This window comes from Euleptes europaea, chromosome 14 (genome assembly GCF_029931775.1).
Source record: "Euleptes europaea isolate rEulEur1 chromosome 14, rEulEur1.hap1, whole genome shotgun sequence".
Lineage (NCBI taxonomy): Eukaryota > Metazoa > Chordata > Lepidosauria > Squamata > Sphaerodactylidae > Euleptes > Euleptes europaea.
The window spans coordinates 53,803,171-53,826,468 of NC_079325.1; the positions used below are offsets into that span (position 1 = coordinate 53,803,171).

General features: G+C 44.6%; 1 protein-coding gene and 1 non-coding gene across 8 annotated transcripts in view; both read right to left on the reverse strand.

The window, feature by feature from the left end:
• The window catches only part of SH3GLB2 (SH3 domain containing GRB2 like, endophilin B2), an 89,526-nt gene that overhangs the window by 58,744 nt on the left and 7,484 nt on the right, over positions 1 to 23,298 (reverse strand). For all 7 annotated transcript variants that reach the window (XM_056860601.1, XM_056860600.1, XM_056860597.1 and 4 more), the window contains exon 2: positions 5,160 to 5,301. In XM_056860601.1, the coding sequence (XP_056716579.1) occupies positions 5,160 to 5,301 (142 nt within the window). The remainder of the gene's footprint in view (positions 1 to 5,159; positions 5,302 to 23,298) is intronic.
• On the reverse strand, positions 14,527 to 14,598 carry TRNAI-AAU (transfer RNA isoleucine (anticodon AAU)). The gene has a single exon. It is a non-coding gene; the product is annotated as a tRNA-Ile (tRNA).

Here is a 23,298-nt window from a genome sequence, read left to right on the forward strand (position 1 = left end):
TAGACCATAACTTTTCCACAGCCCAAACACTGGTTGTTGGGAGCCTTTTATCAGGAAGTGGCACCCACGAGGTCTCACAATAAGTCATAATTATATATAGGAGTATCTGCGTGATTGTTTTAGCATGGTTTGCATTTGGGATTACTGGCAACTAGCTCATCTTTATAATTTTCTTTCTGTACAGAATGTCTAAGAAGCCCTTTCGTGCCATAAAAATCTTTGTCATTTTGTTCATATACCGGATATTCTTACATCTCCCCTCCCCTTCCTAGTGTACTTTTAACAATTTCATTTTTTATATTGGAAAAGCCACCCTTGATTCCATAACCACATCTAGCTCCGAAGCCACAGGCTACCAATGCACGAGACTAACTGCTAACCCTAAACCCACAAGATTTGCTCTTATTTTTTAGAATCCCTCTGCGAAGATCACTATCGCCTTCTTATGCCTTCCACTTATCTGTCCCAAATTATTTTAGAGCTTTTTAATTGACTAGATTAAATGTGTAGGTGGTAGAATAATGATGACCCCTTTTTCAGAGCATTTGTGTGACTGTTCTTTAGGGAGGAATGGAATGTGGTTGTTTTTTTATTGGAATATCCCTTATGTTATGCTCAGGAATCGATTTTTAACATACTGTTTGGACAGCATTTCTTTTCTTTTTAACCTCACTATGAGATAGCCTCATCCCTTTTATCTGATAGATCTCATAAATTTACTCTTGCTGTTGCTATTTTTTTTTATTGTTTGGGCTGAAAAGCTCAAAGATTATATTAATCACATGAAAGGAAAGGAACTGCTAACTCTCAGTGAAAACCCTTACATGGGCTGCTTCCACACAGGCACAAAAAGCACAGCTCCACCCCCCCGTGGGAGCAGCAGCAAGTGGGAACAGGGGCAGTGCCACACACACACCCCTCTGCCCTCTTCACCACTGACCCTACCTCCCACGCCATTCATTGCATTGCACTGAAATGCAAATGCAGCAGCCGTCTCCTACTGGGACCCCCTGTGGGCCTGGCCACCCCACCTCTCCCCCTTCGCAGCTGAGCTGTGGTCTTCAGAACATGGCAGCACAGCCATGAAAAGGGGGGGAGTTCGTGGGGGGGAAGCTCATTAAAGGGCTGCAACGCAGAGCTCAGTTCCACCTTCTCCCTGAGTTGGTGGCAAACAGACCTTCCACAAGGAAACCACCCCCAATTCCCTGTTTAAATTGGATCAAAGGTGGTTTTCCTTGGGTCCCAATTTACATGGGGAAGCCTGAGAGCCAGGGCCTAGGAAGCCACCAAACTATTCAGTTACCTCCTTTGCCAACCTTTAGCTCACCAGAAAAGGGGGAGAAGCAGCTTCCACAGGGCTTGTAAAACTGACTTGTTCTGCCAGGCGTATGGTTGAAAACAGTGACGGAATCCATAGAATCACAGAGTTGGAAGGGACCACCAGGGTCATCTAGTCCAACCCCCTGCATAATGCAGGAAATTCACAACTACAGTGACCCCTACCCCAGTGACCCCTACCCCATGCCCAGAAGATGGCCAAGATGCCCTCCCTCTCATCATCTGCTTAAGGTCATAGAATCAGCATTGCTGACAGATGGCTATTTAGCCTCTGCTTAAAAACCTCCAGGGAAGGAGCACTTACCACCTCCTGAGGAAGCCTGTTCCACTGAGGAACTGCTCTAACTGTTAGAAAATTCTTCCTAATGTCTAGACAGAAACTCTTTTGATTTAATTTCAACCTGTTGGTTCTGGTCCGACCTTCTGGGGCAACAGAAAACAACTCGGCACCCTCCTCTGGACACATTCCAGCTTGTCTACATCTTTTTTAAACTGCGGTGCCCAAAACTGAACACAACACTCTAGGTGAGGTCTAACCAGAGCAGAGTAAAACGATACCATCACTTTGCATGATCTGGACACTACAGTCCAAGATCGCATTTACCTTTTTAGCTACTACATCACACTGCTGACTCGTGTTCAGTGTTTGGTCTACTAAGACCCCAAGATCCTTTTCTGGCTGGCCTCCCCTCCTTTTCCCTTCCCCCCTTCTCCCCCCACTCCTTTATTACTGAATATTTGTTTACTTATCATTTATTGGGATTTGTTTATTCCCTATTTTCCCTCTGTGATGGTTCCCGCTATTGTCATTACTGCTACTGTTATTACTACCATGTAATAATAATATAACGGTAATAATAGTCTGAAGGGGCCTGGATTTTACAATGTATATAGTTTAATTGTAAATTGCGGATTGGTTTTAAATGGTTGCGAGCCACTCTGAGCCTGACCTGGTCAGGAATGGGCAACCTAAAAATCCAATCAATCAAATAGGTAGCAGGTTTTAAGGAACAAATATGGGTAGAAAATACAGCTGACTCTTCGACATCGTTTCTGGCTCTCTAATGGTTTCCACCTCCTGTTTTAAGCTACACGTTCATGAAACTTTCCATGAAGTTTCGCAGAGCAACAGGCGAGGATGTTGTAACTCCATTGGCAAAAACAATTCTGAGCCACAAGGCCAGCTTTCACAAGAGGACTTCCTCATCCTACGCACTACGCAGATATCTGTTCTTCAAAAATGCAGGCAAAGTTCACCAGGCCGAAGGGAGTCTGTTGAAGTTCACTATGGAATTGGTTTTTGTGGGTTATCCGGACTGTGTGACCGTGGTCTTGGTATTTTCTTTCCTGACGTTTCACCAGCAGCTGTGGTAGGCATCTTCAGAGGAGACACTGTCCTTCAGTGTTACTCCTCTGAAGATGCCGGCCACAGCTGCTGGCGAAACGTCAGGAAAGAAAATACCAAGACCACGGTTACACAGCCCGGATAACCCACAAGAACCAATGAACTCTGACCGTGAAAGCCTTCGACAATATTTTTACTATGGAAATCTTTTGGGGCCTAGCAAGCCTGTATTTGTCACGGGAGTCCACCCTCAGAGGCTGGCCTTCCCTCCAGGGGAACTGACCTCTGAAGACAGGAGATCATTTTTAATTTCAGGAGAACTCCAGGACCCACCTGGAGGTTGGAAACCCTAGCTATAGCTTCATGTGGAAGCTTCTAAAAATGCAGGTGGTACGCTGCTCTCCACGTGGGGGGAAAGCCTCATCCAGAAGCAGCCACAAATGACGCTTAAACAGATGCTCCGCCATTTCATAGCCAGCCACAAACTGTTTGGCTGCTCCAAACTAACCAAAACTTTGCTCCTACCCCTTTGAGTCCCAACCTATGCTGAACAGGGTACACAACAGCACACCTAAGGACGAAGGGTCCAGTGGAGTTCTGCTTCCTAATTTGCATCCTTCATTGCAGTAATTTCATTATTGCTGATGTGATTCACATTCATCTGGAACAGAGCTTCCTCACCTACCTACCAAAAGGTATTCCAGCCAGCGTGGTGTATTTGTTAGGAGCCGTGGATTCTAATCTGGAGGACCGGGTTTGATTCCCCAATCCTACATATGAGCAGCGGACTCTGATCTGGTGAACCGGGTTCGATTCCCCGCTCCCCCACATGAAGCCAGCTGGGTGACCTTGGGCTAGTCACAGTCTCTTAGAGCTCTCTCAGCCTCACCTACCTCACAAGGCGTCTGTTGTGGGGAAAGGAAGGGAAGGAGATTGTAAACCGGTTTGATTCTCCTTAAAAAAGGTCGAGAAAATTGGCATATAAAAACCAACTCTTCTTCTTCTTGGGAACCATCACTAAGTTTTAGAAACCTCCTCCATTTTAATTCAAGAGTGGAAGAATTCAGTGGCGCTCTCCTCCCCTCTCTGCATACATCGCCACACCCAAGGCAGCAAACGCTGAAAATCCGGTACCCCCAAGGGACTGACTCGTTTCCCTCAATGACTGAGCCGGCTCTATTTCCATTCAACTGACCAACAACGGATCACTTTGTGAGGCCACATATCGCCAGCCCAGATGTAATGAGGGGCCAACTGCCAGCATAGCATGCAAATTGCTTGGCACGTTTCCTTTGCACACAACAGTCACACTTTATGTGGAGGACCACAGTCGATCTCCTGACATATTTTTGAATTGCAGAAAGCAGTCATAGGGAGAGAAGAGGGATTTGGACTGGGCTAAAGAACTGGAGGAGATGAGCCCACTCCTTCTCCTGGTGGAAAATTTCATTCTCATGAGATGTTATAAAGTAGGTGCGGGGAACACCCTCCGCATAGGAAAGCGTCTGTTTGTTCTTCAGATGCTGGCATAAAAGAGGCACGTATGTGGATGCCTGTCTCCCCCCCGCCCCCAGGGAACAGGGGCTTTCTAACAGGGAAAGGTCTGGGGAGAAAGGTTAAAATCTCTCTTTCCCCCAACTACCTTTCACAGAGGCCATTTCTGTGTGGCTGTTTCCTCGCGGTCACCCCACCGGCTACTTCAGGGCTTTGCTTTGATTATGCTTGCATTTTCCAACTGTCAGAGGTCGCCTCTGCATGCTTCCATGCATTTTGCCCACGTTTTCTGGATTTGCATTTAGCCAGCATCCAAAAAATATGGACAAAAGTAGGGGCCGTGGCTCAGTGGTGGAGCATCTGCTTGGCAAGCAGAAAGTCCCAGGTTCAATCCCCAGCATCTCCAGTTAAAGGGACTAGGCAAGCAGGTGTTGTGAAAGACCTCAGCCTGAGATCCTGGAGAGACGCTGCCGGTCTGAGTAGACAATACTGACTTTGATGGACTGAGGGTCTGGTTCAGTATAAGGCAGCTTCATGTGTTCAAAACGCACGGAAACACATGGGGAGAGCGAGGCAACCTATGATGGTCAGAAAATGCAAGCATAATCAAAGCAAAGCCCCAATGTAGTCGGTGGGGTGACTGCAAGGAAACAGCCATGCAGAAATGGCCAATGGGAGCTCCAATCATAGATATCTCAAAATTTGGTCCCATAAGCACTACCACTTGGAAGACCTTGCATAGACTGCATGTTAAAAAACACTAGGCCCGTCCCCCTTAAACAAACACAGGGCTGTGCCTCTGCTGATCTAATTTGCTGCTAGTCCACATGAACTAACAAAATGAACAGGAAGAGTCCTCGCTACTACAGAGGAAAAAATGCCAGGAATGACTGCACCAGAAGTGCTTTTCTCATCCTTTTCTCACTCTCTTAGCCAACGCTGTCTAATTAATTAAGTGTCCCAAGATCAAGTAAATGCTTACTAGGGTTTGGCTGCAACAAGACTTCTGTCTGGCGCAAGATCTTTTCGGTCCAGTTCTTGGTGCCGTCTGCCCGGGCCAGGAGGTTTTCAAAGTGCGCATCCAATTCTGTCTTCTCGGCCTGGCCGAGCTTCTCCTCTGTGAACTGCAGAGACAAACACAGAAAGACCCCTCAGTCCGCAGCATCAGCCAGCTGACCTTTCAGCTCCCCCCACCCTAATTTTATACGCTGTGGTTTCGACCCAGACAGGCCCTCAAGTCACCATCCAGTAAAACCTATGGGAATCAAGTTAAAAGCATCAATGTCCAAAAAACAGCAGGGCGATCGAAGCAACACTATTTTTTTAAATATATTTTTTATTTTTCATTATTGATTGGGTATACAGAAGGGAAAAACAGGTAAAAAGAAATAATAATAATTAAATACCATTTTAATAACATATAAATATGTCTACCCCTCTGTCGCGAGAATTTTTTGTATTGAACATTAGTTCACATTAAATATATTAGTTTATATTAAATGAGTTTGGGTTAAAAATAACCACATGCATACCTTAATATTATAACCTGTAGTCACACAAAACCTGACTAAGGCTTTCAGAAAGCAGCCCTTTAGCTGACCCCAACTTTTCCTTTAGGTTCCTGACCTTAGAAAGTAACAGGAGATTTGCATTGCTAGCAGTTAATCACCCATAGCACATCGGATGCCCCAAATTTATGTTTATAACACCAAGGTCATTAAAACAGACAACAAATTATCTGCTCACGTAGGGGGAGATTGTTTTTGGTACATTGAGTGATGGACAGGAAAATCAGATATCAGACTTGGACACTGAAAGAATTATTATGGAACAAGATATTTCTAAACAATCTAGTCATGATTTGTGGAAACTCATTTTCTAAAGAATGTGACAGGGAGGGGTCATTTGAGACCCTCTCCTCACGGTCCAGCCCTTTAAGGCTAATCCAGATGCCCAGTCCTTGTCCTTCCATCGAGAGACCACAGACCCATTGAATGGATGCCATCTCTGTCTCTCTCTTTGGAAGTGACCCAAAGGCGTTTGTTATTGTTTGTCTGTGAGTCTGTTACTTTATGTCATATATATTCAGTTAAATATTGCTTTCTCCTTTGCTTCATATTCTTTTTGTAAGTTCAATAAAACTGTTTGATTTACTCTTCATATGGCTGGAATGCTGTTTAAGAGTGACTGTGTAAGAATGCTTCTCTGTTGTATGCAAGGTCCTATCCAGATCACTCTGTGTTGCTTTTGGTAAGTGAAACGGGCAGAGAACCATGCACAACGAAATACAGGGGGGGATAAAAGGCTTTCGCGCCACCCCCTCTACCGGGTATAATACCACATTCCGTACTTTCTTATATAAGTAACTTAAAATTAATTAATCCTTTTGTCTGGTGATTGTAATGTATTTATAAAAAGGTTTCCATCTTTCTTGATTCTGTTCTTGTGTGTTATCTTTCATATATTCTGTTAATTGTGCCATCGTAATATACTCTAAGGGTTTGTAGTGCTGGAGTCTTATCTGTTTTCCAAAGTGATGCCAGGACAACTCTCGCCGCCGTTACAAGATATTTTGATATGATCTGTTGGTCCTTATTCATGGTGTCTGGTGATTTATTCAAAAGGAAGAGTTTGGGATCATATTTTATGCTCTGTCCCAAGATGCCTTCGAGATTCATATGAATTTTTTTCCAGAATTTCTGGACAACTTCGCATGTCCACCAGCAATGGTAAAAGGTGCCTCTGATTTTGTGACATTTCCAACAGAGTCCCAAAGATCTACTATTCATATTTTGAATGTCACTTGGAGTTATGTACCATCTCTGTAGCATCTTGAGGCAGTTTTCCTGGATACTTTGGCAAAGAGAAAACTTATGATTCTTCCGAAAGAGCTGTTCCCATTCTTCAATCGTTATAGTTTCATTAAGATTCTCCATCCATTTAATTTGACAGGCTTTAACTTGTTCTTCCTCTGTGTCAAATGATATTAAGTTTATAAATCTTTCCTAGAAGATGTTGTGTTACTTTGCCCATTAGTTGTTCAAATTCTGTCTCCTTTCTAAGTTTGCCCCTTATTGTACAATCTTCCTTAAATCTCGACATAAACTGGTGATATGTCATCCAAGACATCAACGGATGAATTTCTTGAATGTCTGCCAATGTTCTGAATGTTCCATCTTCTTTGATTATATCTCGATACCGCACAGATCCAAAAATTTTCCTGTCCGTTGTGTTACCGTAGACGCTGAATGGGGCAATCCTTAATGAAGGATTGGGACTTAGTCTTGGTTTTAATTTCCTCCACGTTGTAATCATATTGTCCACAATCGGGTGGTCTCTCATTTCTTCCAACTGTTTTCTTGGGTTCTTCCCCCAAAGAAGTTGGTGTGGTCCAGCTTGGCAATGAATCACTTCTAGTTTAGTATTCCTATTGTTTGGGTGAATTATCCAATCCTTGATCCAAACACAAAGCAACACTATTAAGCATAAAAGGAACAAACAACCAGAATAGAAAAAGACAAACTGAGATTCAGCTTGCCAGCCCCTTAAAGGGGCCATAAAACCATGTTGCATTGGGGGGCAGGAAGGATGCGCTCTCCAGGCGTTCGGAAGGACTCAGCGTGTATTCTAGGAGCAGGCCTGTGTCTATTCTGGACATTGCCAAGTTACATGACAGGCAGAGGATGCACTCCCTTGACATTCCTTTCCAAGAAGTGATGTTTCTAGCCCTCACTGTTCTTAAAGACATCCTGGGATTTTGACTGCCCACTAAAAAGGAGGCTTGGTATGAATTCTAAACAACAAAGGGACAATGCTGTAGGCTGACCAACAACAGCAATCACAGCACGTATAGCCAAAATAATAAAATAAGCTGATATTATGTAAATGCTGTAAATAAACTGTATGTTATAATTCTAACGAAGAGCACCCGCTAGAGACACAAGACAGTGAACAACAATACAACACAGCAGTCTAAAGTAATAAATACAGCTGCAGCTTTTCCCAAACACAGCTAGAGCCCTTGATAAAGATGGAAGGTCTGTGGTTTGCCCAGACATTAGAGTGTAGGAGTGGCAGCAGAAATGATGCCGTTGTGTCATCTGATAAGGTGGCAGCTTCACTGAAATACGCTGCAGCAATTAGCCTGAGGCTTCAAAAAGCGAGCGCCCAAATAATAGGAGGTTTGCAACTAAAATAAATGCAAAACGGTGTTCCAGTAAAGACTGTTTCGTGCTTCTTCATCAGTTGCATCAGGAGTTGTTTAAGGGGATGTACATTAACGCTCTTCCCAGGAATGCATTATGTCAAATGGCAGGTATAGTAACCTGAGGTTTCTTTCCAAGAAGTGATGTTTCTAGCCCTCAGTGTTCTTAAAGACATCCTGGGGTTATGATTTCCCACTAAAAAAGAGTCTTGGTATGAATTCTAGCCACTGGGTATTAAAGCTATGCCATGACACTGGTCAGGAAGATACAGCAGTCAGTCAGTACTTCCAAAGCAATGCCATCTGGTCTTCAAATCACCTTCTACACCAACAGGTCAAACCCAAGTTTGGCTGTCAGTACCTCTATTTACATTAATACTTTATGAGGACCATTTATTTATATCCCGCCTTTCCTTGTGGTTCAAAGTGGCTTACAATAATAATTGAAAACATTTTCAGTTAAAACCTAAAATAAAATGTGCCATCTTTTTAAAAGTAACACCTTTCCCCCTTATTAAAACCATTTCTTTTAAAAAGCCACTGTAAAGTTACTCTGGGGATTTAAGAGGGAGGGAGGGAAGGCTGGAATAGTAACAGGCTTTAAGCTCAGGGGTACAGGATCCACTTTGCATGCAGCTCCCAAGTTCAAACCTCAGAATCTCCCGTTTAAAGAACATCTCAAGAAGCAGGTGTCCAGCAAGATTCTTCTGTCAGAAAACCCTGGAGAGCCACAGCTGCAGTAGGTAATAGTAGTAGTAGTAGAAGAAGAGTTGGTTTTTATATGCTGGTTTTCTCTACCTTGTAAGGAAAATCAAACCAGCTTACAAGCTCCTTCTGAGAGAGCTCAAAGAGAGACCTGTGACTAGCCCAAGGTCACCCAGCTGGCTTCCTGTGCAGAAGTGGAGAAACCAATCCGATCCACCAGATTAGTCTGCCGCTCATGTGTAGGATTGGGGAATCAAACCCGGTTCTCCAGATGAGAGTCCACCGTTCCTAACCACTACATCACACTGGCTCTCTCAGAAATACTCAGCAAGATGAACCAATGGGGCCATGCACCATAAGGCTGTGCCATGCAAAAGGAAGTGCACAGTGGGGAAAACAGGATCCAGCATGCTCAGGAAGAGAATTTGGCCACCTTTGACAATCCAGGTGCCAGAGCCAAATTCAGGAGCCCAGTGAAGGGCCCTGGACTTTTGCATACCTGGATTTGCACCCATGGGGAAGGCCAGGGAGTAAAAACATTACCTCATTCAGGTATTTGTGCAATTATCAGCAAAACACTGCCACTTAATGATCTCTCTCACAAACGCCTACCACCACCTCATGGACAACTAGTCAATCCCACGTACTACAGCTGTAATCAACAGGTAGCAAACAGATTGTGTTTACCCTGATACCCCCATGTTTTTATGGTCTGCTCTGGTTGCATAGCTCCCGCTCCAAACTGAACACATCTGTATAAAGAACGAAGGGCCTTTACCCTGGCCAGATGTGCAGCCTTATCTTCTGCTATGCTAGAGGGGAAATTTAAGAAGACGCCCTGGGAGGAGAGATTCTGCCCTTGCAAATCAGGGTACTTAGAAACTGCTGAGCATGCCCTCCTGAACTGCAATTTTGATACATTACCCCGTTCAAAGTTTATTGAGCCCCTCTTATCGAGAATGGGATCTGACAGGGCAGGAGAAAGGATTGAGATGCTCCTACAAGGGGATAATCCTTCAATCACTCTTCAGGTTGCGAAATTTTGCATGGGAGCAATGAAAATTTGACGCCATAGAACAGCCTCTTAGCGCAATTGACAGATGTGTCCCAGCTGTAATTTTCTTTTAAGTGCTATAAGACTCGGACTGTAATTCTTTGTTTGTAAGAATTTATTAGCCCATGTTTTCTGTTTTATCTTGTTTTATCTGGCTAAGGGCCGTAAATAAATTATCTTATCTTATCTGTATAAAGAACGTTTTTGCTTTAACAACTTCATTTTTTGGCATGGAATACGGACTGTGTGAAGGCCACGGCTGGATGCCCACTTTGACAGAAAACCTGTGCTTGGCAGACCTGCCAGCTAATGACTGTACAGGACTAGAGGAGAAGAGGTTGGCATGACATGATCTTGCACAGCATAGGGGTAACAACAAAGGGAGACTTAAACAAAGGGACAGGGCAGGAGACCATGTCCTGTTCAGTTCACCATTAGGCTGAAACGCTCATCTGATTAAAGGCTCAGCCAACAAAAAAGTTCCCCAATTAAAGTCAGACAAGGCACAAAAAACTGTAGATGGCACCACCTGAGAGGCATTCTCCTTTCTCCCCAGGGAATACCTCTTCCAATTGGATGCCTGCTACAGCACACACAAGCATCCCCCCAAACACAAAAACAAAAGAGGGATGCTTTACTCTGGACCAGTTTATTCAGATGACACCAAGTTTAACAGATTGGGTGCAGATCTTCATTTCCTGCAAGGTCAGTGTGCTTCAAAAGGAGATGGTCTCTGTATGATCTCTTTCCAGTTGTACCCAGGAGTGTTATCCAGCCCAAGAAATTGGAGCTGAATTAAATGTAATTGCTTTAATTGATCAATTTATTAAAACTGCACTATAAACAACACTCCTGGAATAAAGCACATTTGGAATTTTTAGATAATTGCTTTTGGTAGGTTTAATCTTGGAAGAGACAATTCCTTCCTGAGAAAGAAACAGGGGGTGTCTTTAGTAATTATTTTTTTATAAGAAACTACAGTTAAGGGTAATTTTAGTTGATTAGATTAAAACACTTTGATTTAATCAAGTAAGACCACAATCCTCGAGGGGCTTTCCTGAGAATTCGCACCACTGAACAGCATTAGACTTACATCCAAGTAGACCTGAATAGGATTGCTCCCTAAGTGTTAGAGCCCTTCTTAAGACCCTGTATGAATCTTATCTTCTGTACAGTCCCTGCTCTGTCTGCCCCCTTCTTTATTTATTATTCCCATTTGTTACCCCGTTCTTCCCGGCCAAAGCCAGGCTCAGAGTTTGGGGGTGGGGGGAGAGAAACATTAAAGACAGGGCCCTTTCTGCTGTGGCTCCTCGACTTCAGAACTCTTTTCCTTCAACTTGTCCTCTGGCACCTAGCAAAGACTTTCCTTGACTCAGCCTTTTTCTTAGTTGGGCTGTGTGGATGGGAGTGGGGACTGTGGAGTTTGTTCTATATGGTTCGTTCTGTTTTGGCTGCAGGCATCAACCTCAAGGAAATGATAATTTTATCATCTATCTTGGAGCAGGCCATTTCATTGCTGCTTCTACAGACTTGGGTCTTTTGGCCCAACCAGCTCCATATTGTCTACTCTGACTGGCAGCAGCTCTCCAGGAGAGAAAAGGTATTTCCCAGCACCTGGCACTGGGAATGCTTTAAGCAGATAGTCTGGTGATTTGGACTTTGTAGAATCCGCATGCCCATCACATGCTCTACCACTAGACCACAGCCCTGGACTGATGGGTCTCTATTAAGTTCTCATAACTTATCCTCAGCATGTCACAGATTTTAAGTGTCCAAACAAAGAGGAAACTGTGCAACTCCCTGACCCAGGATGAGGCGATGGCTGCCAACATCAAAGGCTTTAAGAGGGAAGTGGACATATTCATGGAGTGTAGGGCTATCTATGGCTACTAGTCAAAATGATGCATACCTATTCTCTCTAGTATCAGAGGAGCATGTTTATTATATTAGGTCCTGTGGAACACAGGCACGATAATGCTGCTACAGTCGTCTTGTTTGAGGGCTTCCTAGAGGCACCTGGTTGGCCACTGTGTGAACAGACTGCTGGACTTGATGGGCCTTGGTCTGATCCAGCATGGCTTATGTTCTTATAGGAAAACATCAGCTGTAGATCAAGGGGCAGTTAGCACAGTACTGGATTATAGTGTAGCTCACAGAAATACAAAGCCCTGGTGAGCTGTGTCACTTGCTAGATTTCTGTTGAACAAGTTTGTCTCTATGACCTACCTATAAAATAGGGTGGTTAAGGTGGAGATGGCTTGTAAATCGCCCTCTGCATGAAAGCGTTAGAGAGGCCCTATGAAGCCTGATGACACAAAATCCACTGCTGGGGAAAAACCTAACAAAGGGGTTACCGCACTTTGCATTCCCAGCGATGTACTAAGAGTTTGAAAATGTTATAAAAAAATTCGCTTTAAAAGGGTTTTTGGATACCACGGTTAATAAATGGTTGGAAGACGTCTTCACAGCTAAAGGGGCCAAATAAAGTGCGAACAGTATTTTTTATAACATTTTCAAACTCTTAATGCATCGGTGGGAATACATGTGGGCCATGATGGTTTTTAGTGTCTCTGAAGTAGGAAGTATTGTCCTGCTTGGAACTGTTGTGAATAGAAGGGACTGAGGTATACTTGTTTTACTTTTGTCCCTTTGTAGATTCTTCTATTAACACAGCATGAGTTTGGTGAAGGTTTCAGAAGGTCTGACAGCCAGCATGGTCTAGTGGTTAAGAGCAGTGATTTGGATCGGTGGACTTTGACTGGAGAACCGGGTTTGACGCTGACACTAATCTGGTGAATCGGGTTGGTTTCCCCACTCCTCCACATGAAGCCTGCCGGGCGACCTTGGGCTAGTCACAGCTCTTTTAGAGCTCTCTCAGCCTCACCTACTTCACAGTGGGTCTGTTGTGGGGAAGAGCTGTAGATTCCATAACAATACCTGGCTGGTTCCTTGGCTGTAGCAAGGGAAGATGGCTGTTAGGGCCCTGAGATTAGGAGGAAGCTGGACAAGACTCAGCAAGTTCTAAAGGGAAGATTTTAAAATTAAGAACATTATATTCTTCAAGCACTGGCTTGCTTACATGAGAAGATTTGGTTTTTATACGCCGACTTTTTCTACCACTTAAGGGAGACTCAAACCGGCTCAAAACTTCCCTTCCCCTCCCCACAACAGACACCCTGTGAGATGAGTGAGGCTGAGAGTGTGTGACTTACCCAAGGTCATCCAGCTGGCTTCATGTGTTAGAGCGGGGGAAACAAATCCAGTTCACTAGATTAGCCTCCGCCGCTCATGTAGAGGAGTGGGGAATCAAACCCGGTTCTCCAGATCAGACTCCACCACTCCAAACCACTGCTCTTAACCACTACACCATGCTGGCTCTCCAGCGTGAGTCACCTGGAGTACTCTATTCATGTGTAAATTGCTGGGTAAAGCAGGAGAGGTCTTACCAGCTTTTGGCCTGGAAGAGAATTCTAAAATCCTGGAGCAAGCCCTGTAGCAAACTAGCAACTTTTAATTACTCATTCATCTCCGTTTTATCTTCACAGTACTGTGAGGCAGGCTAGGCTGAAAGCGAGCGTCCATGGTAGAGATTTGAATCTGGGTTTCCCAGATCCCAGCCACTCTACCATGCAGATGCTCCGAGCTTGTTTAATGTGGAAATAAATCCCACTGAATTTAAAATGGCCTCAGGAAGTGGGACAGAGATCCCTTGCCGTCTCGGAGCAAAGCTGCCAATCAGAATAGATAGTAATGGTCACATGAAATGGAGTCAGACCGTTTATCTGTCAAGCTCAGTGTTACCTCCGCTGACTGTTAGCAGCTCTCCAGGGCCTCTGGCAGAGGTTATTTGTATTGCCTGCTATCTTTTCCTTTTAAGTAGAGATGGTGCTCTGGATTGAACCTCAGATCTGCCTGCAGAGCAGATACTCTACCACTGAGCCCTGGCAGCTTCCCTTGGTCTTGATAGAAGCAAAGAGATAAGAACATAAGACATGACACAAAGCAGTATCTGCACAGGCCACGTGTTTTGTGTGCAGAAGCTCCATGCTCAGTTGTTTGCATCCCCATTTAGAGTCCTGGACAAGAGGGCTAGGAAGGTCTTCTTCACAAGGCCTTGGAGAGCTACTGCCAGATGGAGAAGACTGTGCTAAGCTGAATGGGCCAATACGCGGACTTAAGATAGCTTCTTATATTCATAGAATCATAGAGTTGGAAGGGACCACCACCAGGGTCATCTAGTCCAACCCCCTGCACAATGCAGGAAACTCACACCTACCTCCCCCACAAACACCCAGTGCCCAGATGGTGGCCAAAATGCCCTCCAGCAGCTCTCCAGGGTCTCAGGCAGAGGTCTTTCACATCACCTACTTGCCTTGTCCCTTTAACTGGAGATGCCAAGGATTGAACCTGGGACCTTCTGCATATTAAGCAGATGCTCTACCACTGAGCCACAGCCCCTCCCCTAACAGTAGGCTAGAACAGGGGTCTCAAAACTGCGGCTCCAGAGCCACATGCGGCTCTTTGGCCCGTTGAGTGCGGCTCTCTGAACTTGGTTCGGAGCCCCTGCTCTTGCGCCCGCTTGCGCCGGCAGCCGGGCTGCGGAGCCAGCGCGCCTGAGAGAGAGAGAGAGCGGGAGAGCAGGCGTGCTGTCTTCCCCCTCCCCACCGTGGAGAATGGCCGGGTCCCCCTTTCCCTTGCCCTCAATGGTTGGGAGGCTAAAGCCTCCCCTCCCCTCTAGCCGCGCGATTGCTGGGTGGGCGGCTCGTTGGTTCCTGGCCCCCCCCGCCTATCAGCTGTTGGGCGGGGCAGGCTTCCTTTGGTAGACCTGGCCTCCGGCTGAGTCCCATTGGGAGGCCATGTCTACCCACTGGCTTTCTTGGCAGTAGACCTGGAGTCCGAGGAGGGGGAAAAGTCCCCCTTCAGAGACTAGGTCTATCAATTGGCTTCTATGAGCCTCCGGAGGCCAGGTCTACTGCCAAGAAAGCCAATGGGTAGACCTGGCCTCCCAATGGGACTCAGCCGGAGGCCAGGTCTACCAATAGGCTTTTATGGCGGTAGGCCAGGCCTCCAGACGAGGACTCCGGACGGGGAGGGGGAAATGGCAGGGACTTACAATTTAATTTTTATCAATAAATAAGATCACTATTAAGTATGATATCAAGTTTTATTCAGTGTACCTATAGTTTAATTAAGACTTAAAACTTTAATTAAAGTTTATTAAGGTAATAAACAGTGTGCCTACCTATATAGTTTAAGTTTAAGAAATTTGGCTCTCAAAAGAAATCTCAATCGTTGTACTGTTGATATTTGGCTCTTTTGACTAATGAGTTTGCCGACCCCTGGGCTAGAAGGAACCTAGCTGAGTGGTGGAGCGGTTGTTTTGCATTCAAAAAGTCCCACGTTGGAGTCTTCCGCATCTGCAGTTGAAGGGATTGCTGCCAGCTGGTCTGGGAGTGACCCCCCCCCTTGAGGCCTGTTAGGGGCAGTGAGTCAGTCAGACTAATGACCTGACTCTGCATGAGATGTGCGATATGTTCCGCGTTCGTCTTTCATGCAGGACCAACAGCAACTTCTTCTCCAAAGAGCCTGACCCCTCTGTCATGGTGCGCTTGTTTGGGTCTGCTAGGCAGCACTTTGATTGTTCTTGGGAAAGCTTACGTGGCTCTCGCTTTTAGATGACACAGCAAGTTCGGCAAATACCTCCCCTGCATTGTCCCGGGGCCTAATGATTCACTTGGACAATGGGCTGGAGGTGGGGCTTGGGGGCACTCACTATGTTGTCTTTATTGGAAAGATTCATATCATTTGTGTGGTTCTGGAGGCAGTTTAATAAGAGTAAACAGTTAATTAAACCAATAATTAAGGTGGCACGGTATGTTCATACGAAGAGACTAAAAGAAGGGGGCCACACCAAGGCAAAACGAAGGCAAATGGTGCAGAGGGAACCAGCTTCTTTAATAATTCTTTAATTAATAATTTTTGCAAACCCTATGCATTTTGTGTGCCGCTTCGTTGGGGAATCTTTCAGATTCTTTTTAGTAATTTTCTCATGCATACATTGAAGCAAACCGCCTAAGGGCTGCAAAAATTATTAAAGAATTCATTCCCCTCTGCACCACTTGTTTCCTTGACTTCGTCAGGTGTCGAGACGTCAAGGCCTGGAAAAATTTGGAAAGCCATTTCCCCCCAAGGATGTTCTTTCAGTCTTTCCAATGGGAAAAACTGGAAAATTTGGGGGACCCACAAAAAACTTCCTATGAAATAATTATCTTTTAGGACGATAAAATGCTTCTTAAGGCAAGCGTTTCCACACTCAAATTGTCTAGCATGAAAAATCCCTCAGATTTTTCAAGCATTCTAATGGAAGGAATTGGAAAATTGAAAGAAAAAATGTATACTAAAGACAATATTTTCAAGAATGTTTTGCTGAAGTGTGAATAATTTTGGCAACTATTAATATGTTATGTATTTAACAGTAATACAGAGTTCAGTATTCTCAATGTTATAAACTGTAGCATCATATCCAAACATGCTTGTCATCCTACCTATTCTGACTATAAGTCTCTGATCAAATAAAACACTTTTTGCTTGTTACAGATTTGTTTCCCACACTTATCTTTTATTTTTTCCTAGCTTTCATATGGCAAAAATTAAAGGTACATGCTCCAGTGTAGCAACAGTTCGCAACTATTTCTCAAGCATTGGGTATTCTTGCCATTTTTCTTACTGAAAACAAAGATATTTACACTTTTAATTTCCATAAATATGCTGAACGGTGCAATTTCATATGCTAACAGTTATAAACGATGCATTTTATGTTGTTAAAATCAGTGTAAGTAGTTGAGGTTTGATAGGAAAGTAAGTACTGTATATATTTCCATCCCCCCCCCCAATTTCCATTTGCCATGGTTTCAAAATTTCCAGAAATTGTATATCTCTGCTCATGTGTGTGTGCAATTATCTGGCCCATCTCTGTTCCATTCTGACACAGCCCTCATTCACATTACTCACACACATTCTAACAGACGACTTTGATCATGTTGCCTACTTGCTTCTTGGCCAAATCCTTTTGTACCAATAGCCCCTATCTGTCCTTTTTGTGCCAGTATCTTCTATAATTCAGAGCAACTGGATTGTTCATAAACATTCAGTCAGACCTCAGCCAATGGCTAGGGAGAGCCCATTTCCATGTACCAAAGCCCAAATTCATACAGGCAATGACTACATTTCAGTGGCAGCTCCTCTACTGGGGAATGCCCTCCTCCACAGAGATTTGGACGGATGGCTGGATTCCAAATGAAAACTTTTATTTGCCTGGGCCTTTTGTTAATGTGATTTTGGATAGCCCTAGATGAAGCTGTTATGGCATTTTTAATGATCTGCTGAATTCGCATCTGTATTTTTATGCTGCTGCTTTATTTTTACTATCCATTACTGTCTTAAACGTTTTAAGAAAAAATCTTATTTTGTTGTTTACTGATTTTGTGTAAGCCACATCAGATATTTAGGTAAACACATTAGCTAAATTAAAAATGAGATAAGGTATGCAAGCCTGTACTTATAGCAAAGGGTTGGGGGTTTGCTTATGTTTTTGTTTCAAGACTAAATTGACATAATTACTGTTTTTCTGGAAGTCTACGTATTTCAATACAATTCATCTCCACGGGTGTAATACATGTTAATCAAATTAGCCAAGGCTGGTTTGTCTTTGCAAGGCAAAATTGGGAGATCACAAGTAATCATGGGGGGAGGGAGGACCATTTGGAAACCCCAACCCACAAAGCCTCCCTTTGCCAGGATGCTTTCTGGGTCCCCAACAGACCTTTCATTGCAAACCATCCCCATGAGCTCCCCATGAATTACAATAATCAAGGTGATCCAGTATATGGCCAAGAAGATCCACAGCCTTAAACATGCAGCTGCCTTCCCTTAAATCTCGTTAAAAAAAGGTAAAGAGCCAGCATGGTGTAGTGGTTAAGAGCAGTGGTTTGGAGCGGTGAACTCTGATCTGGAGAACCAGGTTTGATTCCCCACTCCTCCACATGAGTGGCGGAGACTAATCTGGTGAACCAGGTTGGTTTCCCCACTCCTCCACATGAAGCCAGCTGGGTGACCTTGGGCTAACCACAGTTCTCTCAATCCCACCTGCCTCACAGGGTGTCTGTTGTGGGGAAGAGAAGGGAAGGTGATCGTAAGCCGGTTTGATTCTTCCTTTAGTAGAGAAAGTCGGCATATAAAAACCAACTCTTCTTCTTCCCCTGTGCAAGCCCCAGGTCATTACTGACCCTTGGGATGACATCACATCCCAACGTTTACTAGGCAGACTATGTTTATGGGGTGGTTTGCCATTGCCTTCCCCAGTCCTCTACACTTTACCCCCAGCAAGCTGGGTACTCATTTTACCGACCTCGGAAGGATGGAAGGCTGGGTCAACCTTGAGCCGGCCACCTGAAACCGACTTCTGTAAGGATCGAACTCAGGTTGTGAGCAGAGCTTGCAGTACTGCAGTACTGCAGCTGACCACTCTGCACCACGGGGCTGTTTTTACTTCCAGCCCTGGAACGCATGTTGCCAACCTTTTCCTGGGACCCTCCACACCTGAAATTGCCAGCTGGCACCTAGCAGAAGAACCAGCGCCCAAACCCAGCAATTCCCATCCCTTTCGGACCCAGAGTTAAACATCTGGCTCTGTTTCCAATACAGAAGAGCCTGTCTGGTGGTGATGGTGATGAATAATGCAGAGCGGCCTTTCGCGAAAAGCTTCTCACCCACATCAGCAAAAAGGGGAGGGAAGGGAGCTGCAGTCCAAGGAATCAATATTTAATGCAGGGGTTGGATTTCCTTATGGGGGAAGGGGGAAGAAGAAAATCTCCCATCTGACAGGCGCATTAGGCACATATTGGCCAGTGTGGTGTAGCGGTTAAGAGTGGCAAACTCTAATCTGTTGAACCGGGTTGGTTTCCCCAGTCCTCCACATGAAGTCTGCTGGGTGACCTTGGGCTAGTCACAGTTCTCTCCGAACTCTCTCAGCCTCACCTACCTCACAAGGAAGTGTTTGTTGTGAGGAGGGAAAGGTGATTATAAGCTGGTTTGAGACTCCCTGAAGGTAGAGATTGCAGGGTTGTTCTAAAGACAGAGCAGAAGAAAGGGAAACCATGTGTGTTTCCCTGAGCACCCTTAAGAGAGGGGAATTAGAAACATGCGACGATTATGTTGCACCAAATATAATTAAGTTTTGGTGTAACATCCTGAGAAGAACAGGAAAACAAGAGGGCTACACCAGTCACCAAGATGAAAGAAAGGCCAAATGCCAGCAGCGTAGTGAGAGAAAATGAAAATATATTCAATGATAACTTTAAAAAGCCCCTCCGTATTTCGCAGGCAGCCTCATCACGCAATCTTTAAATACGTATCTCCAGTTTTCTCCCCCGCAGCTGCTGAACTCTGAGCAAAGCTACATGCAAAATGCACCAGGGCTTTTTTAGTTTCCATGCAATCCACTTCCGTTTGCCCACTGCACCACTGGCATTTGGGCCTTGACGGCTTTTGCCTTGGTAACATCTGAGGCATAAACTTGCACAGTCCAGAGGTATCCATTACATGCCCAGATTGGAGAAAGCACACACGGCTGGCCCAAGATCACTCAGTGAAATCCACAGTAGGGGGGGGGGGGATTTGAATTAGCTTAATAATAAAGGTAGTCCCCCTGAGCAAGCAGTTATAAAGTACTCCAGACTTTGAAACATCTTTATGACTATGAGATTTTGACAATTTTATTTATGGCTGAAGTATATCTCATTTAAGAGGTGAAAAAACACACAGGGATTAGTTTCCCACTTGTATGGAAGCCTAAAACAGATGAGGAAGTCTTGCAGTTATACGAATTGTTATTCTGCAAACACAACACACCTTACAGTCATAATTTTTTTTAGAAAGTTGTATATTGGTAGCCTGGAACTGTGATTGTTTTGACCACTGAAGAAGGCCATTGGGCTGAAGCGTGTTTGGTCAAAGTCTAATTTTGTGATTTTATGTTTATTTGTGTTGTATGTGTACATGAGCATGTTGGCTTGGTAGGCTATTGCAGGGCCTTATAAATGTTACTGATTTTATCCTGTAATAAACATATACCGTACATATTTTGTATTGACATAACCTTTATATTGTATAACCTTTGGCCTTGATTGCTGCTACACTAGCCAACCCCAGGAGGAGAGAGTCTCAGTTTGCCTGCTTCTCCCAATCCATTGCTAGTCCATGCACTATTTCAGCTTTTATAATACAATATTCTGTACCTAGCATGGTGACAATCTATGGTTTGCACTCCCCACCCCCAACTAGAGGTTCGAATTGTGATTTGCAGGGAAGGGTGAAAACTAGCTTTAGGTTTGGATATAACCAGCAACAGCCTTCGCCAGGTTTGTAGAAACATGTCCTAGCTCTTGGTGCAGATGTTTTGATCCACACAGTTAGCCTGGCAATTAGAAATGATAGTGGAAGGATCAAAGCTTTGGCCAACATCTGGTTTCAGGTTACTGACTAGACCCGTTTTTGTTCCTCTGCCCACATGCAGAGGAACATTCTGCCTGACAAGGAGACCGCTAGTGCACTGGAGAACCAGAGGCAGGAACCTGCCTGGCTACTTATTTAGAACATTTCTATACTCCCTTTGTGGAGCACCTGCCCAAAGGGGCTTACGAAGTAAAATGTAATTAAAACAAATCACAGAAGTAATAACTTTTGTGATTTGTTTCAATTACGTTTTACTTTGCAAAATGCATCATTCAAAACAGCGCAGAACATAAAAGCATGCTAAACTATCCCCAGTCTAGCAAGAGAAACAGTCCAGATCAACGATCTGCCCATTGCATGAACAAACAAAATCAGTTACCCTCCTGGGATGCTAGGGCAGCTGCCACTTGCCTGCTCGGAGAGAGATCTCTCTTTAAAGAAAGAGATCTGAATTGCCATGGCAACAGAGATGGCTCACAGATCAACCCCAGGAGATCTCCTTCCCATATAAGAGGGTCCTCTATTATTCTGTCAAGGAAGCGAGCAGAACCAAGACAAATAAAGTCTTTCCCCAGTGAGCTACGCTGCAACCATGCAACCCCGCTGGAGCATTGCTGGAGAAGAGCACGGGCCCATGAGCGCCGTTTTTAGCCTCACAAACCCCAGGTGGAAACAGCGCCACAGAAGCGGCAAAGCTTGTAGGGTCGGGTGCATCCCACGTTTCCCACTGGGATGACCCTGGCCCACCTCATTTAGGTAAGAAGGGGTAAGTGGTGCTACATCAGAAGAGGGAGGGAGGAGATATTCCAGTAGCCAGTTCTGGGAAACCACAGGCTCAAGCCAGAAGCCAGAAAATTATTCATGTGATTATACCGACTTCAGCAACAGTCTTTATACAAAAAGGAATTTGTGACTTTGATGCAAATACCCAACATATGAACCACCTTGGTTCTAAATAGTTGCGAAAGTTATTTATTCACTTCATTCATACTCACCTTTCTCCCCAGGGGGTACCCAAAGGGGCTTCCATAATTCTCTTCTCTCCTCGCAACAACCCTGTGAGGTAGGCTAGACTGAGAGTGTGAGACTGGCCCAAGGTCACCCAGCAAGCTTCCACGGCATAAGAGGGAATTCAAACCTGTGTCTCCCAGATCCTCCTCCAACTCTCTAACCCAGGAGTCCCCTGCGTGGTGCCCGTGGGCAACATGGCACCCGCCAACACCTTCTCTGGCACCAGCCAAGGGGTTTTTAGAAAGTGGGAGGGATTTTAACCCCGCAAGGCTTCTGATTGGCTGAAAAGATTTTTAAATAGGTCGCTTTGGCAGCAGCTGCCGGCACAGCGCAAGGATCTCCACAGTGTGACAGACGGTCAAGCCGGGGCGACAACTGTGCAGTTGGTTCTCCCGCCGGTGGCAGCCGTTTTATGGCAACTGAAGAAAAAGGGGAACAAAGAAACTCAGCCAAAAAGTCAAGGGAAACAAAAGGGGTTGAGCTAAACACTATCTAATGTAACAACCAATAAATTTATTATTTTATTATATATTGTGCACAACTGTATTTAAGAACACAGGGCCAAAAATACAGGCTTCCTGTAAAGCACAAACATAGTTACAAAGATTACCAACACATAACAGTTGATGTTAGTACATAAAATGACCAAAATCTGACCAGAAGGAGAGCCAGCGGGGTTAAAAGCAATGGTTTGGAGCGGTGGACTCTGATCTGGAGAACCGGGTTCGATTCTTCCACATGAAGCCAGCTGGGTGACCTTGGACTAGTCACTCTCTCTCAGCTCCACCTATCCCTCAGGGTGTTTGTTGTTGGAGGGGAAAGTGATTGTAAGCTGGTTTGATTCTGCCTTAAGTGGTAGAGAAAGTCGGCATATAAAAACCAACTCTTCTTCTTCTTCTTCAGATGCGCTTCGGTCTTTTACAGGCCTTCCTCAGTGGTCATACATATGCAATTTTACAATACACATCCTGACATATACACAAATGCTATACAAGGTAATATATATATATATAAATGCCTTTTATTCTGTGTGGATTTATGTTAAAATAGTTCATCCATGTGCCTTACAACATGGCTCACAGCTCACACCTTGTATATGGTGTCTAGCATTTCAGGATGCGTATAACATCAACAAACATGAAGAAAATAATTGTGCACAATATATAATACAAATAGATTTATTGGTTATTATATTAAATAGTGTTTAGCTCAGCCATTTTATGGCCGCGCCCTCTGTACTGTGCTAGAATTTCAAAGGTGCCTGCAGGATCAAAAGGGTTGGGGACCCCGCTGCTCTAACCACTACACCACACTGTCTCTCAAGACAACCTTGGAAGAAAACTGCTCACACTGCACAGAGAAGCAAGGATTCCAGGGCAGTAGAAGTGTACAGGTGGGACATATGTTTTTTTTTAAAAACCTCCCTGCATACAGAAAAGCAGCACAGCAGACTTTGCCTTTCTCCTTGATGTGCTTACTTTTTCCTAGGTGCACAGAGGAGCAAACAAAAGGGAAAGGCCCCATCTGCAGGCTGTGTCTCAGTGGCAGAGCATCTGCTTTGCAAGCAGAGAGTCCCGGCCTCCAGGCCCAGCATCACCAGCAGCAAGTACTGGGGGAAATGGAGAAGTGCTGACA